General features: G+C 42.6%; 2 protein-coding genes across 3 annotated transcripts in view; both read left to right on the top strand.

Moving 5' to 3' along the window:
- Window positions 1-1163: 1163 nt before the first annotated feature.
- Window positions 1164-7243, top strand: LOC115195581 (inositol monophosphatase 2). The gene is made up of 8 exons (XM_029755590.1): window positions 1164-1861; window positions 2747-2880; window positions 3664-3768; window positions 3953-3998; window positions 4085-4193; window positions 4656-4764; window positions 5242-5393; window positions 6318-7243. The coding sequence occupies exons 1-8, from the start codon at window positions 1784-1786 to the stop codon at window positions 6446-6448; spliced, it is 864 nt and encodes a 287-aa protein (XP_029611450.1). The 5' UTR covers window positions 1164-1783; the 3' UTR covers window positions 6449-7243.
- Window positions 7244-15732: 8489 nt separating this feature from the next.
- LOC115195579 (piezo-type mechanosensitive ion channel component 2) overlaps window positions 15733-16812 on the top strand; it is a 160145-nt gene continuing 159065 nt past the window's right edge. The window contains exon 1 of one of the 2 annotated variants that reach the window (XM_029755585.1): window positions 15733-16759. In XM_029755585.1, coding sequence (XP_029611445.1) covers window positions 16696-16759 — 64 coding nt within the window. In that variant the 5' untranslated portion in view covers window positions 15733-16695. The remainder of the gene's footprint in view (window positions 16760-16812) is intronic. The other variant, XM_029755586.1, reaches the window with a different exon arrangement.

The following is a 16812-nucleotide window of genomic DNA, read 5'->3' as shown; positions in this document are numbered from 1 at the left end:
GTGCTGCATAAATATTTTGGTACCCTTCCCCAGATTGTTGCCTCAACACAATCCTGTCACGGAGCTCTACGAACAATTCCTTCGACCTCATGGCTTGGTTTTTGCTCTGACATGCACTGTCAACTGTAGGACCTTATATAGACAGGTGTGTGCCTTTCCAAATCTTGTCCATTCAATTGAATTTACCACAGGTGGACTCCAATCAAGTTGTGGATGATCAATGGAAACAGGATGCATCTGAGCATAATTTCAAGTCTCATAGCAAAGGGTCTGAATACCTATTAAATAAGATATTTTTGGTTTTTATTTGTAATAAATTTGCAAACATTTAAAAAAATATATCCTGTATTTGCTTTGTCAATATGGGGCATGTTGGTGGCAGAATCATGCTGTGGGGATATTTTTCAGTGGCAGGGACTGGGAGACTAATCAGGATTGAGGGAAAGATGAACGGAGCAAAATACAGCAAGATCCTTGATGAAAACCTGCTCCAGAGCGCTCAGGACCTCAGACTGGGGTGAAGGTTCACATTCCAACAGGACAACGACTCTAAGCACACTGCCAAGACAACACAGGAGTGGCTTCGGGACAAGTCTCTGAATGTCCTTGAGTGGCCCAGCCAGAGCCCGGACTTGAACCCGATCTAACATTTCTGGAGAGACCTGAAAATAGCTGTGCAGTAACACTCCCCATCCAACCTGACAGAGCTTGAGAGGATCGGCAGAGAATAATGGGAAAAACTCCACAAATACAGGTGTGCCAAGCTTGTAGCATCATACCCAAGAAGACTCGAGGCTGTACTGCGTAAGTTGCTTCAACAAAGTACTGAGTAAAGGGTCTGAATACTTATGTAAAAAGCCGTTTTTGCTTTGTCATTATGGGGTATTGTGTGTAGATTGATCAATTTTAAAATAAGGCTGTAATGTAACAAAAGTCAAGGGGTCTGAATACTTTCCGAATGCACTGTAGATAGACTAAATATTTTCGATGCATTGAGAGACCTCACTTTGATCTTCAAGCACAAATGTAATGCAGTCTACTAGGCTACGGTACATTCTTGGTCGTGGATACAATTGTAGGCTATCCCTCTAGCAAAAGGGTGTTTCAAGTGACAGCCATTGGTGACCGCGGCGACAGCATGCCAGACATGATCACGTGGTGCAGTGGTAGTTCCGCTTACCTTTCTCACTACGGCATCTCTTTCGTTATTACTGGAGAAGAATGCGTCTTGCATCTTCTTCTGGATAAATCGTTGTTACCTGCAATATATTTCATTCTACGTGCTGAGCTAACTTGAGTTAAATATGTAAAATACAATATTGTTTAATCAAGCGTTTTCCTCGCCAAATGTTATTTCTTGGATTTATTTATAGGCTACAGGTTGACAATGGCTGTCAATAACATGGAGTTGCTTTTATTTAGTTCCACACAGACTGGTAACGTCTCATCGGCGTTGACGGGACTATTTTAGAGATTTGTTTTGCGCCTATCAAGGTCCTTCGCATCCGACGTAGAATCGTACATTATTTACAAATGTTGTTGTATCGAAGGTCGGACATATAGGCCGCACAAATCCACTCAATAGCAGGACGGTGGAGGCGAGAGCACCCGTCTGCAGCACCGAGTAAGTCGACAGAGGACAACGGCCATTACGGGACCATAGCAGAGACCGTAGCCTACACCGCACGCAAGCCACATAATAGGTTATAATTTGCTGACTGCTGGATGTCTAGAATAAGGTGATGTAAACGGCAAAACAATAGCATCTGCTCCTCATTATAAAATGGCAACTTCGGAAAGCGACAAGGGCTGGCGGGAGTGCATGGATGTTGCTGTAGAAGTTGCATGTAGAGCTGGCAAGGTAAATCAAGGGCGCCGTAATCCATCAGTTCCATGATGTCTCTATGTTGCTCTTTGTAACGTTTTTTTAATGTAGGTAACGACATCTTATATTTTTGCAAACCTGGCTACAAGGTTTCGAACCTGGCTAAAAGGTTTTTAACCTGGCTACATCTCGAAGGCTACAATGTCATTTTTAATTTTTTTATTTTACCTTTATTTAACTAGGCAAGTCAGTTAAGAACAAATTCTTATTTTTATTTTGTATTGAGGACCTGCAGGGGTTATTTTGCCCCGTAGACCTATTATATATATATTTATTTTTTGGACCTACATGTTAACACTGTATTTCAACAAGTGTTTAATCATTTCAATACAGTGCAGTAAGTTTACCCATTGCACTTTACTTTAGATAGCCCAATTGGCCGGCAGATGGCAGTATTATTCCATTTACGTCCGTTTGGGCTATACTTTAGACAGCGCATGTTCATGACCTGCTATGCCTCACCGTGTTGACACTCCGATCTTCCTATCCTGTTTAACCAGGCAGACCAAAGCAGACATTGTAACAGTGGACAAGATAACCGGGCTCACTTTATGTGAAGTGACTCTAAGACCACGTTTTTGTGGTACTGCAGTTATAGGTACAGATACAATGTAATTACAGTGTAGGTACACATTGTTACCTATATGATACCTGTTAAAAAAGTGGGACCAGTAAAGCTTGTTGCATAGATTACAATCTTCAAAATAGGCCAATTCATTAATATATTGATACTGTATAAACTGGGAATACCCTCAAAAATGACTTGGAAAGCCCATGTACTGTATGTCACAGACAGTCCTGATTCCCAGTCTTGAATGTTGGTGGTGTGTGTTATTTGTTACTTGTTCCTGCTCCCTCCAGGTAGTGCAGGAAGCAGTGAAACATGAGAAGAGTGTGAGCACGAAGAGCACTCCAACTGACCTGGTGACAGAGGCAGACCAGCAGGTGGAAGAGCTCATCATCTCCACCCTTAGGGACAAGTTCCCCTCACACAGGTACGCAATGGTATCTTCCCCCCCCCAAAATATTTAACCTTTATTTAACTAGGCAAGTCCGTTAAGAACAAATTCTTATTTACAATGACGGGCTACACCGGCCAAACCCAGACGACGCTGGGCCAATTGTGCACCGCCGTATGGGACACCCAATCACGGCCGGTTGTGATACAGCCTGGATTCGACCCAGGGTGTCTGTAGTGACGCCTCTTGCCCACCCCCACCCCCCATCTTCCAATTGTGTATTCAAACATGTATGCCAATGGTATCTTCCCAACACAGGGGTGGTTCCATTCTGGCCCCTAGCTAGCCCCTTAACCTAGTCCCTCTGCGTTTCCTGATCTGAAAGATCTCTGTGTTTACTGAATAAGTGTTAGCAGTATTGGAGGGCTAGGTGGAGCCACAGCCATGTAGCCATCCTTATATTGACAACATCCTTTCCAGTCCATTCAGATCTGTGGATTCTGAAGAAATAGGGTCCAGGGGAATTGTCTAGGCAATTAAATGGAATGGGTCAAAAATAGTAAGCGTTGGCTTCTCTCTTCACAAGCGAGTGATGGTAAACTGAATCATCAAAAAATTATCTCCTTGTAAGGGTTAGTGAGCTAATAGCTAACTTTGCTTTGTGAATTGAAGCATTTTAACACACCAGTGAATTTAGGCATCTCATTCTGACACTGCTGAGTGATAGTGAATGGTGCTTCCTTACAGCCACGGGGTAAGCAAAGACGTTATTGTTACGTGAATCAAGGTACTCACTCACTGTAAATTGTGACCTGACAGGTTCATTGGAGAGGAGTCGTCTGCAGCTGGGGAGAAATGCTTCCTCACAGACAGCCCTTCCTGGATCATAGACCCTATCGATGGGACCTGCAACTTTGTTCACAGGTACAATACAGATTCCTACACAAAAATATACACGACAGCCATTTCCTCAGATTAGTGATTTGGAAATATACATGTTGAAATCAAGAGAACATAGCTGATAATAAAAATAAAAGATGAATGCTCTGTCGTCAATAGAATACTATCACCAAAGATGATTTACTGATGATGTACTTGATTTTCTCAGTTTCCCCATGGTTGCAGTTAGCATTGGTTTCGCTGTAAAGAAAGAGGTAAGCATGAGTAATGTGGGTAAACAGAATTGATCAAGTTGAAAATATTCTCATTATTATTATTATTCATTTGTTTTCAAATGTAGCTTGAGTTTGGAGTGATCTACCATTGCTTCGATGGGACATTATACACAGCTAGAAAAGGCCATGGGGCATTTTGCAATGGTGTAAGGATCCAAGTATCAAAGGAAAAAGGTAAGTCAACTTCTCCTTGTTGTTTTGTGTGACACACCCACATTTTCGGAGTGGATTGTAATGTGTTAAACTACCAAGGGAAGCAACTCAAACATTGTACCATATAGAATTATCAAAAGCTTGATTGATTAATTTATGTTAAAAAAAATATTGGTTTACCAAAATGTACAGATATACACTCTTCATTTGACCTATATTGTCACAGCAAAAGAATCCTGCAGCAATAGGATTCAAACATATGTGGTTAGGCTATTTACTTTGCCAAAATTAGACTACATGAAATGTGCAATACTGTTAATATAACTGTGGGTTTTCAGTGAATTTATGTAAATCACAAAGATCTGTCTCCTGCGGTGCAGGAAAATTCTCAGCAACAAAAGAGTGATCAAATTAAGTTCCCACACCTGTACTGTATCCATTATCCTAATCTAAAGCTGTTTTTCTATTCCCAACAACTGTTAGATGTCTCCAAGGCGCTCATTTTGACCGAGATCGGAGCCAAGCGGGACCCAGCAACACTGAACATTTTCTCAGGGAACATCATGAAGTTACTGAGTGCTCCAACTCATGGGTACGAACTGACCGTTTGTTCTCCAATACTTTCAGTGGTCATTCTGGGTCATCTTCATTAGGCACCAAACGGAAGAAAACAGACTGAAACAGGGAGGGATTACCTGGACACTAATTTTCCGTTGTGTTCCCTAATGAACATGAGCCTGGTCTAATGGGCCTCACATCAGGGTCTATGTGACGCGCTACAAATGTCAAAACAGTGATGTATTTTGGCCCTAGACTTTCCTTGAATAGCCTGGTACCAGATCTGTTTGATCTTTCTCTCCAACCCCTATGGCCATTGTCACAAACAGATCTGGGACCAGGGGCCGTACATTTAAAATGTCTAAGAGTAGGAGTGCTGGTTTAGGATCAGTTTTACCTTTTGGATAACAATGAATAAGATTACATGGACAGGGGGGACCTGACCCTAGATCAGCACTCTTATTCTGAGACGCTTGATACACACGGCCCTAGGCTACTCCTTGTGTTCCAGGGTGCGGATCATCGGCAGCTCCACCCTGGCCCTGTGTTTGATAGCCACGGGGGCGGCTGAGGCCTACTATCAGTACGGCCTGCACTGCTGGGACATCGCCGCCGCAGCTGTCATCATCCGAGAGGCCGGGGGGGTCGTCATAGACACCTCAGGTGGGGGTTCTAGAATAGAATATGTTACTGCTCGTCAATGATGGTCGATGGGTGATAGGGACCGGTTTCACAAGCAGTCAATGTTTGTTTAAATCGTTTGTCCTGTCTGTCCTCTGTTATCTGGTCTCAAACTGAGCTCTCAGCTGTACGGTTCTCCTGGAGGAGGCAGAGATGAGATGGATAAATTAACTAGAGCTTTCACTTGAGAAAATAACTATTGAGGCCCCACAGAATGCAAAGAATGCATGCTGTTATTATGGAAAAGTCCCTAGAGTATGATTAAAGCAGTTCTTATAGGCTGTCATTATTGTGATGGACACACTGACTTTAAAAAAGAGAATCCAAAATGTATTGTATTTCACACCATGGCTGCTATCCCTTGAGTGATACTGTATGAGTGAATGGACTTCTTAAGCCTTTGTGAGGCTGAGCTTGATATCCGGCTGAAGAAGTGACTGGCTGCCCGCCTCGTTCATCTCTTCTTCTCCAGGCCCGGGGTGTTGCACAAAAGGACCACTGTTGAGAGTGTGAGGGACTGGTCTGGGCGTGAGGTCAGGATCATGTGGTCAGCTGCTGGGTGTGCTGCAGTTCAGTCTCTGGCAGCCCAGAGAGAACAAGGGCCCTCTGAGGCCAGGCGAAGCCAAGCTATCAGTTCCTTCCCTGTAATGTTGGAAGAGACTCCATTCAACCTTTCAACCAGTTCCAACAGTCTTGTAGTGGGTCGCCATGGTGCCTGAATAGAAATGTGATTGAAATAGTTAATTTCGTTTTTGTATTTATTAGGGGGGAGGCTTTAGGGTTAGGACTGATTAATGTATTTATCTATAGTTTTATTTTTTTAATAGTTTATTTATAGTTTATTTTAATATGTGGTTATATGAGTGTGTTTGTTACATAACATATGTATGTGTTTTTCTTTTCCAGGGGGTCCTCTTGACCTCATGTCCCGAAGAGTGGTTGCTGCGGGAACCCACGAGATGGCCAATTACATCGTCCAGCAACTGCAGCCAATCAGCTACGAGCGGGACGACAGTGACCCAGGTGTGCAAAAGTGAAAGTCAACCTCCATCTCTAGTGGATTCTCCTCCGCCTTTTACCTCAAATTATGAAATCCTGCAGCACACTGTCCTGTTGTGTACTCCGCAAGCCTACTCTTTCTTTCACGAGATTTAGCTAGAAACACAATTTTCCTCCTTCAATATGCAAACTCTTGTTACAGTTTAACTTGTGTATATGTAATAATATACACACAGGGACAGTTATACATTTTTGACTACATTTACAGTAGTTATTACCTAGATTGTCTGACAGTCTTTGCCATACGTGGTACCAGATCATGATAGAAATGTATTATAGGAAATTAAAGGAATAGATCAGTCATATTCCAAATTGGACCTCATCCAACGCATATATCTACAGTAACGTTCTAGGTATTCATTTATTTGTGAGTCAAATGTCCCTTTAATTATGATCCACACACTGTTACATTGCGTTAAAGTTACTGAAACTCAATGAAACGGTTTTGTATGATTTATCGCTTATTTCTTACGGTTTATACACTGACTGAAGTTTTTAACCATATTTAACCTTCTTTTTTTTAAACAACTTTTTCTAAATATGGATCCTCATACAGACAAAGGAAAATAGGAAGATGGTGGAAAATGTAGAAGTGTTTTCAATGACGTAATGACAATACTGTAGATGGAGCAGGTTTGTATGGGAGCTAGAGATTTGGCTTGTAGTGATGGTTGTTCATGTTATTAAGACCTAAATCACTGCCAAGGTTATTTTCAGCACCGTTACTTATTCACTATGTAATATTAAATGAATAAATAAACAATTACAGTATGTATGTTTTGTTTTTTTGCAAGCTGTATTCACCTGTTTCTCACTGTCTGTGCTGTTAGACAGCACCTTTTTCATAGTGTTTTTTCCACAAGCATTTTCACAAGAAACTTGGATATTCATTTTACACATTGTCTAATGAATTTTGTGGTTCCTTTCATATGATTGACATATCTGTTTTTCTTTGATAGAATAGCAATGTGATGTACAGTAGTTACAGCTGTATGCCTGTACAAATATGGATCCACATATGTGTCCTTTGGTTCTACAGTAGCTAGCTCTTTGGTTCTGTTTTTACTGGCCTGGTGTGTGATGCTGTATCCTTGTGATGATGTCCGTATCTAATTCACTTCACACTCACATGGCCCCTCGCACAGGGCCGGCCCTAGGCATAACCGAACATAAGAAATCAGTCGGGGTCTCATCTTACCGTTGAGAGTAGGAATAGGAGAATATAAGGTGCAAGTTAGAATTTTGATAGTGCATCAGTAGTATTTCTCTTATGTCAGTCACTGACAGTCAATCAATTAGCCCATGTCAGCTAATATACAGTTGAAGTCAGAAGTTGACATACACCTTAGCCAAATACATTTAAACTCAGTTTCTTACAATTCCTGACATTGAATCCTAGTAAAAATTCCCTGTCTTAGGTCAGTTAGGATCACCACTTTATATTAAGAATGTGAAATGTCAGAATAATAGTAGAGAGAATGATTTATTTCAGCTTTTATTTCTTGACATTCCCAGTGGGTCAGAAGTTGACATGCACTCAATTAGTATTTGGTAGCATTGCCTTTAAATTGTTTAACTTGGGTCAAACGTTTCAGGTAGCCTTCCACAAGCTTCCCACAGTAAGTTGGGTGAATTTTGGCCCATTCCTCCTGACAGAGCTGGTGTAACTGAGTGATGTTTCTAGGCCACCTTGCTCGCACACCCTTTTTCAGTTCTGCCCACAAATTTTCTATAGGGTTGAGGTCAGGGCTTTGTGAAGGCAACTCCAGTACCTTGACTTTGTTATCCTTAAGCCATTTTGCCACATCTTTGGAAGTATGCTTGGGGTCATTGTCCATTTGGAAGACCCATTTGCGACCAAGCTTTAACTTCCTGACTGATGTCTTGAGATGTTGCTTCAGTATGTCCACATAATTGTCCTACCTCTTGATGCCATCTATTTTGTGAATTGCACCAGTCACTCCTGCAGCAAAGCACCCCCACAACATGATGCTGCCTCCCCCGTGCTTCACGGTTGGGATGGTGTTCTTTGGCTTGCAAGCCACCCCCTTTTTCCTCTAAACAAAACGATGGTCATTATGGCAAAACAGTTCTATTTTTGTTTCATCAGACCAGAGGACATTTCTCCAAAAAGTACGATCTTTGTCCCCATGTGCAGATGCAAACCGTAGTCTGGCTTTTTTATGGCGGTTTTGGAGCAGTGGCTTTTTCCTTGCTGAGCGGCCTTTCAAGTTATGTCGATATAGGACTTGTTTTACTGTGGATATAGATAATTTTGTACCTATTTCCTCCAGCATCTTCACAAGGTCCTTTGCTGTCGTTCTGGGATTGATTTTCACTTTTCACACCAAAGTACATTCATCTCTAGGAGACAGAACACGTCTCCTTCCTGAGCGGTATGACGGCTGCGTGGTCCCATGGGGTTTATACTTGCGTACTATTGTTTGTGCAGATGAACATGGTACCTTCAGGCGTTTGGAAATTGCTCCCAAGGATGAACCAGACTTGTGGAGGTCTACAATTATTTTTCTGAGGTCTTGGCTGATTTCTTTTGATTTTCCCATGATGTCAAGCAAAGAGGCCTTGAAGTTTGAGGCCTTGAAGCCTTGAAATACATCCACAGGTACACCTCCAATTGACTCAAATGATGTCAATTAACCTATCAGAAGGTTCTAAAGCCATGACATTATTTTCTGGAATTTTCCAAGCTGTTTAAAGGCACGGTCAACTTAGTGTATCTGACCCACTAGAATTGTGATACAGTGAATTATAAGTGAAATAATCTGTCTGTAAACAATTGTTGGAAAAATGACTTGTGTCATGCACAAAGTAGATGTCCTAACCGACTTGCCAAAACTATAGTTTGTTAACAAGATATTTGTGGAGTGGTTCAAAAACGAGTTTTCATGACTCCAACCTAACCTAAGTGTATGACCATAATGTGTAGAATTGTAGGAAAATAGCTTTAAAACTAAATGTTTCTCTCTGCCCCACGGAAAAAATTGCATGAAATTTGTTTTAAAAACTGCAACATTTTCTCTCCACACTTGGCATAATTTCACCTGTCTTTGTGCTTTCTCCACCCCCCACCAGGTGTCTCCCATCTCCCCTTATTATCCCCTGTGTATTTATACCTGTGTTCTCTGTCTGTTGCCAGTTTGTTTTGTTTGTCAAGCGTACCAGCGGTTTTCCCCTTGCTCCTGTCTGTTTCTAGTTTTCCTGGGTTTGACCATTCTGCCTGCCTGACATCCCTTGTCCCACCACGGATTACTGACCTCTGCCTGCCTGCCCTGACCCTGAGACTGCCTATCCCCTGTTCTAGTAATAAACGTATGTTACTTTGACACTGTCTGCATCTGGGTCTTCCCTAAAACGTGACACAGGGTGTCTGTTGTGACGCCTCAAGCACTGAGATGCAGTGCCTTAGACCGCTGCGACACTCGGGCGTTCCACTTTTAGATGGTTAAGAAGTGGTACAGTAGCATTGCTTAGCCACATTGCTTAGCAACATTAGAATATGCTACTAACAATCACTGTTCTCTATTCAAATTACATTCTAAGAAAATACAACTGATATAGATTTCATAACACTAGGTACGACCCATAGGGCAGTGCACAATTGGCCCAGCGTCGTCCGGGTTAGGGTTTGGCCGTCATTGTAAATAAGAATTTGTTCTTAACTGACTTGCCTAGTTAAATAAAGGTTAAATAAATAAAAACAACTGGATAGGCCTATAGGCCTTGTGGAAAGAGAATCTCTCAGATGACAGTGACAGGTAGAAAGGTTACTGCTGTCTTGAATCCTTGTGACGTCCCTACCCTAAACCCTAACCTTAACCCTTGCCCCCAGGGCTCTCCAACCCTGTCCCTGGAACACCCATCATATTTTTGGGAGATAGAAATGCCCCAAAGTTAAATGACTTAAAGCAACCCAGACATTGAAACTGCATCAATGATGTACTTTCTTCTAATATACATCTCCCGTTTGGCATGTCTCTTGTGATGCAATTCACAGCAGCTCTGACAGATGTGTTGACATGACAACTGCGTCAGAGTTTTGAACAACCCTTTCCCCCCTTTTGTTCCATGCTGGTCAGTATCTAGCTAACGCCAGACACAGATGAAAAGGGAAACATATAAGTATATTTGTGATAAATGAATAGTGTAAACTTTTAATTATATTTGTTCAAACCCTACAGTCAAATTTTGGCACCAGTAGAGTAGCTATTTACATATAAACCACGCCCCTCTGCAAACACACCTTCTCAGATGTTGGTTAGAAGGCGTACTTATTTAAATTAGGTAAGAGAATATCAGTTAGGGTGATGTCACTGTCCCCTTAATAATTCTGCCTCCTGAATCCAAGTCTTTGACATGGGGGAGGGGACCAGCAACTTTATGATCACACTTTATCAATGTAGAAGCAACTGTCATTTTTCATACTTTGATCTGGTTTCATCCAAATATCACATTTCATGACAGTTCATTACTTTTAACCATTTTAAAATGCAAATTCAACGGGGTAGGGATGTCCCAAGGAACACAGATACTGTAGCAAGGCTCTGAAGCGCTCATGTTGCACCACTCAAATCCCGATAGATGTCGCTGTTGTAGCCTATACATGACTTTCACTATACATGACTATTCTTCTAAAACCAAACAGGCCTGCTACTGCGCTATTTGTTTTAAGTTGTGTAACAACACAAAGCATATGCGTTTTAACCTATATCTGTACTCTACTTCAAACAAATTGTTACACAAACTGTTTTGTAGCCTATGAATACCTCACCTAGATTACTGTTGCTGAGCCATAGGTTAGGCTATGATTTACTGTGTGTAGGTTTAGCCTACATGGGTCTACATGTTGTTATTTTCATACAATAAGTGAAGTACAAAATCATAACCATATGCATGAAGGCCTATTCCTAATATAATCCTCAACTAGCCTATTTTTACACAATTAGTATAGGCCTAGCAATTAATGAATGAGAAAAGTCTGAATACGCAATAACCATAGATAATATGAATCACATTTTATTGGTCGCATACACATATTTAGCAGATGTTATTGCGGGTGTAGCGAAATGCTTGTGTTCATAGCAATAACCGTGCAGTAATATCTCACACACAAATCTAAAAAGTAAAAGAATGGAATTAAGAAAAATATAGAACATTTAGGATGAGCAATGTCGGAGTATTAATAAATATCTATCTATGTCAAGTTGTATAAATGATTGGAGACAGGCGCAGGAATACGTAACAGGGGGTTTAAATACTCCATCCAAAAATACAACATGCCATGAAAGGCACAGGGACGAAGCCCAAAACAAACACATATACAAAAACACAGGGATGTAACCCAAACAAAAGAGCGAGTTTAAACCTCTAATAAATACACGGGACGAGACCCGTAATAACAAGAACACAACAATACACGGGACGAGACCCGTAATAACAAGAACACAACAATACACGGGACGAGACCCGTAATAACAAGAACACAACAATACACGGGACGAGACCCGTAATAACAAGTACACAACAATACACGGGACGAGACCCGTAATAACAAGAACACAACAATACACGGGACGAGACACGTAATAACAAGTACACAACAATACACGGGACGAGACACGTAATAACAAGTACACAACAATACACGGGACGGTAATAACGAGAACACAATACATGCACCACGAAAGCCAAAACAACAACGCACAGGTACTCACAAGACCAACAGACATGGGAACAATAACGACCAGGACAATGGGATACAGAGGGCACATATATACAATTACTAATCAGGGGAAATGGGAACCAGGAGTGCGTAATTAGACAGTTCAGTGAAGCCTAGAGGCTGGTGACGTAGACCTCCGGAGCTATTGAACGGAATGAGCAGCAGTACCGGGGGATCCGTGACAGTACCCCGATGCACTGCACTAGCAGCGGAATGATACAGGCCTCGGGGACGACCACAGGGACGCTGTGCGGGTCAGATGCAGCTGCCAAAGTTGCGGCGGCGTCAGATTTGCCAGTTGCAGCTGCCGAAGTTGCAGCGGTGTTGGACGGACCATCCCGCAGTCTCCATTTAGGGTCGGTTATTCTGTCACGCTGTATAAATGATTGGAGACAGGCACAGGAATAATAGGGGTTTTAATACTCCACCCAAAAATACAACATGCCATGAAAGGCACAGGGACGAAGCCCAAAACAAACACGTATACAAAAACACAGGGATGTAACCCAAACAAAAGAGTGAGGTTAAACCTCTAATAAATACACGGGACGAGACCCGTAATAACAATACACGGGACGAGACCCGTAATAACAAATGCACAACACACGCACCACGAAAACCGAAACAACAAAAGCACAGGTACTCACAAGACCAACGGACATGGGAACAACAACCGACCAGGACAATGGTGAACAGAGGGCACATATATACAATTACTAATCAGGGGAAATGGGAACCAGGAGTGGTGCGTATTTAGACAGTTCAGTAATGCCTAGAGGCCAGCGAAGTAGTACCGGGGGGATCTGTGAGCAGCAGTACCGGGGATCCGTGACAATATATATATACAATACCAGTCAAAAGTTTGGACACACCTACTCATTCAAGGGTTTTTCTTTGTTTTTACTATTTAATACACTGTAGAATAATACTGAAGACATCAAAACTATGAAATAACCCATATGGAATCATGTAGTAACCAAAAATGTGTTAAACAAATGGAAAAATACATTTTATATTTGAGATTCTTCAGAGTAGCCACCCTTTGCCTTGATGACAACTTTGCAGACTCTTCGCATTCTCTCAACCAGCTTCATGAGGAATGCTTTTCCAACAGTCTTGAAGGACTTCCCACATATGCTGAGCACTTGTTGGCTGCTTTTCCTTCCCTCTGCGGTCCAACTCATCCGAAACCATCTCAATTGAGTTGATGTATGGTGATTGTGGAGGCCATGTGTAACGTGTACGCTGGGAGTCGGGAAGCAAGTACAGGGAGTGCAAATTTGATAATAAATAGAACATAGTACAAAACAAGAAACGAGGAGACATGAAAGAGAAACAGAGTCAATAACACCTCAGGAAAGAACCAAGGGAAGTGACAGATATAGGGGAGGTAATCAGGAAGGTGATAGAGTCCAGGTGAGTGTCATGAGGCGCAGGTGCGCATAACGGTGGTGGTAGGTGTGAGTAATGACGAGACAACGGGCGACGTCAAGCACCAGAGAGGTGGCCGGGAGTAAACGTGACACCAGGGCTGCGTTTCAAACTCAATGTAGACAGCCCTCGGCCCTAAACCCTCAGCCCAATGTCCTTGGGGGAATCCACGAGGCCATATTTGTCATCGGTCCAAAAGATTAGCCAAGCAAGGGAAGTTTGCAACGTAAGCCCCTCAGCCCTCAATTTTAATGGAGTTTGTGAGTGTACAATTATGTTCACTTTGGGGCCTGACACGCCCCAAAGTGACTATGCATAGATGATAACAACAGAGAGTAGCAGCGGTGTAAAAGGGGGGGGGATGCAACATTTGACTAGATGTTCAGGAGTCTTATGGCTTGGGGGTAGAAGCTGTTTAGAAGCCTCTTGGACCTAGACTTGGCACTCCGGTACCGCTTGCCGTGCGGTAGCAGAGAGAACATTCTATGACTAGAGTGGCTGGCCTTCCTCTGACACCGCCTGGTATAGAGGTCCTGGATGGCAGGAAGCTTTGCCCCAGTGATGTACTGGGCCGTTCGCACTACCCTCTGTAGTGCCTTACGGTCGGAGGCCGAGCATTTGCCATACCAGGCAGTGATGCAACCAGTCAGGATGCTCTCGATGGTGCAGCTGTAGAACCTTTTGAGGATCTGAGGACCCATGCCAAATCTTTTCAGTATCCAGAGGGGGAAAAGATTTTGTCGTGCCCTCTTCATGACTGTCTTGGTGTGCTTGGACCATGTTCGTTTGTTGGTGATGTGGACACCTCCTTGGTGTACTTGAAGCGATCAACCTGCTCCACTGCAGCCCCATCGATGAGAATGGGGGTGTGCTCGGTCCTCCTTTTCCTGTAGTCCACAATCATCTCCTTTGTCTTGAACCAGGTGGGATGGCGTATCGCAGAATGCTGTGGTAGCCATGCTGGTTAAGTTTGCCTTGAAATCTAAATAAGTCACAGACAGTGTCACCAGCGAATCACCCCCTCACAATCACACCTCCTCCTCCATGCTTCACGGTGGGAACCACACATGCGGAGATCATCCATTCACTTACTTTGCGTCTCGCAAAGACAATGCGGTTGGAACCAAAAATCTCAAATTTGGACTCAAGGACAGATTTCCACCGGTCTAATGTCCATCGTGCGTGTTTCTTGGCCCAAGCAAGTCTCTTCTTCTTATTGGTGTCCTTTAGTAGTGGTTTCTTTGCAGCAATTCGACCATGAAGGCCTGATTCACGCAGTCTCCTCTGAACAGTTGATGTTGAGATATGTCTGTAACTTGAACTCCGTGAAGCATTGTTTTGGGTTGCAATCTGAGGCTAGTAAATCTAATGAACCTATCCTCTGGGTCTTCAATTCCTGTGGCGTTCTTCATGAGAGCCAGTTTCATCATGGCGCTTGATGGTTTTTGCCACTGCACTTGAAGAAACTTTCAAAGTTCTTGAAATGTTCCACATTGACTGACCATCATGTCTGTTCTTGCCATAATATGGACTTGATATTTTACCAAATAGGGCTAGCTTCTGTATACCACCCTACTGTGTCACAACACAACTGATTGGCTCAAACGCATTAAGAAGGAAAGAAATTCCACAAATTAACTTTTAACAAGGCACACCAGTTAACTGAAATGCATTCCAGGTGACTACTGTACCTCATGAAGCTGGTTGAGAGAATGCCAAGAGTGTGCAAAGCTGTCATCAAGTGAAAGGGTGGCTACTTTGAAGAATCTCAAATATAAAATATATTTTGATTTGTTTTACACTTTTTTAGTTACTACATGATTCCATATGTGTTATTTCATAGTTTTGATGTCTTCACTATTATTCTACAATGTAGAAAATAGTAAAAATAAAGAAAAACCCTGTAATGAGTAGGTGTGTCCAAACTTTGGACTGGTAATGTATGTGTGTGTGTGTGTGTGTGTGAACATGCTCTATCTCTATGGTTATAACAACATGATATAGATTGTGTAGATCATATCCAAATAATATAATAGTGAACTACAAGTCCATGACCTGTCCCTGTGCAAGGCTCAACCCTTATTGCCCTTTTCCCGTTAGTCGTGTAAAATCGGCCCAGCTTGGAATCTGTGAGGGTTGGAGTTACCTGACCCAGAGGAGGGCTTGGAATGCGGTCGCCACGCCTGCGGCTCTCTGAGAGGAGGGGCGAGCAACATGTTAGGCTAGGCTACACGCTCACAGCCCTGCCCTGCGTCTACCTCCCGCTCCTCCTCATTGGGGACTAGGCATCATTCCCTAATTCTTGCCTGACTTCTGAATGGTGGAGTCATTTGTCAGTTACAGGGTGGTCTTGTGAAGTTTTCATTGAGGAGGACAAAATTGTAATCATATGAGGTAAAGCATAGAGCTGTGCGGGGCTGGGGCGTGCGCGATGTCCGTTAAGGCTACTCCGAAGGAAATTATAGTTACGCTTTTACGCATTTCTAAGTGTCTTCTCTTACCAAACTAAAGGAGAATTAAGAAACAGGACGCTTGACAAACTCCGTTAACTATCCAAGACGGAGATTATGAATATGCAACTTGCTGACCGTATTTCATAATTGTTTTCTGTTTTAAGCACGGTGCTGTAATTTAGGGAAGTATTTATTTACTATAAGCGTGGTCCAACCGTTATCAACAGGTAGCCTAGTGTGGATAAACTGCAACATTGTTGTTACAACCACATTTTTCCCCCTGTTAGAAATGGTGTGCTACACCGCATAACGATTGTTATTCTACTGGCCCAGATGTTTAGGGTCTTGGATATGGGGTGTCGAAACTAAGGGCAGAGGAAGCAGCTGTGCCTAAACTTTTCTCGGCTGTTGGCTATGGCTTATCAAAAGCGCTGTTTTGGACTTGGACTTCTAAAAAGGATTTTGGAGACACCAACGGGACAATGCCATCTCACCTGGACTTTGGAGAGAGCTGGACGGGTGCATTAAGATTCCCTAATGCCAGATAGCAGCGTATCACAATAAGACAGCTGTCTGTTTATATTTTATAAATCCTAAAGGAATGGCTTCCCAGGTGGTGTGCGGACTGATCTTCAGGCTGCTGCTGCCAGTTTGTCTCGCTGCAGGTAAGCGGATTTTATAAAGCGTGTTGCTAAAGTTGCAGCTGCATTGATCATTG

Source organism: Salmo trutta, chromosome 6, assembly GCF_901001165.1.
Source record: "Salmo trutta chromosome 6, fSalTru1.1, whole genome shotgun sequence".
NCBI classification, from domain to species: Eukaryota; Metazoa; Chordata; class Actinopteri; order Salmoniformes; family Salmonidae; genus Salmo; species Salmo trutta.
Note: the sequence above shows the minus strand (reverse complement) of the source record. Positions and strands in the feature narration are given on the sequence as shown.

What these genes read in the sequence shown, in the direction of transcription:
- LOC115195581 (XM_029755590.1), top strand. Translation starts at nt 1,784, where the DNA reads ATGGCAACTTCGGAAAGCGACAAGGGCTGGCGGGAGTGCATGGATGTT. An exon ending in GTTTCGCTGTAAAGAAAGAG is followed by an intron (nt 3,999 to 4,084) that starts GTAAGCATGAGT and finishes TTTCAAATGTAG; the next exon opens with CTTGAGTTTGGAGTGATCTA. An exon ending in GGTCGTCATAGACACCTCAG is followed by an intron (nt 5,394 to 6,317) that starts GTGGGGGTTCTA and finishes TTTCTTTTCCAG; the next exon opens with GGGGTCCTCTTGACCTCATG.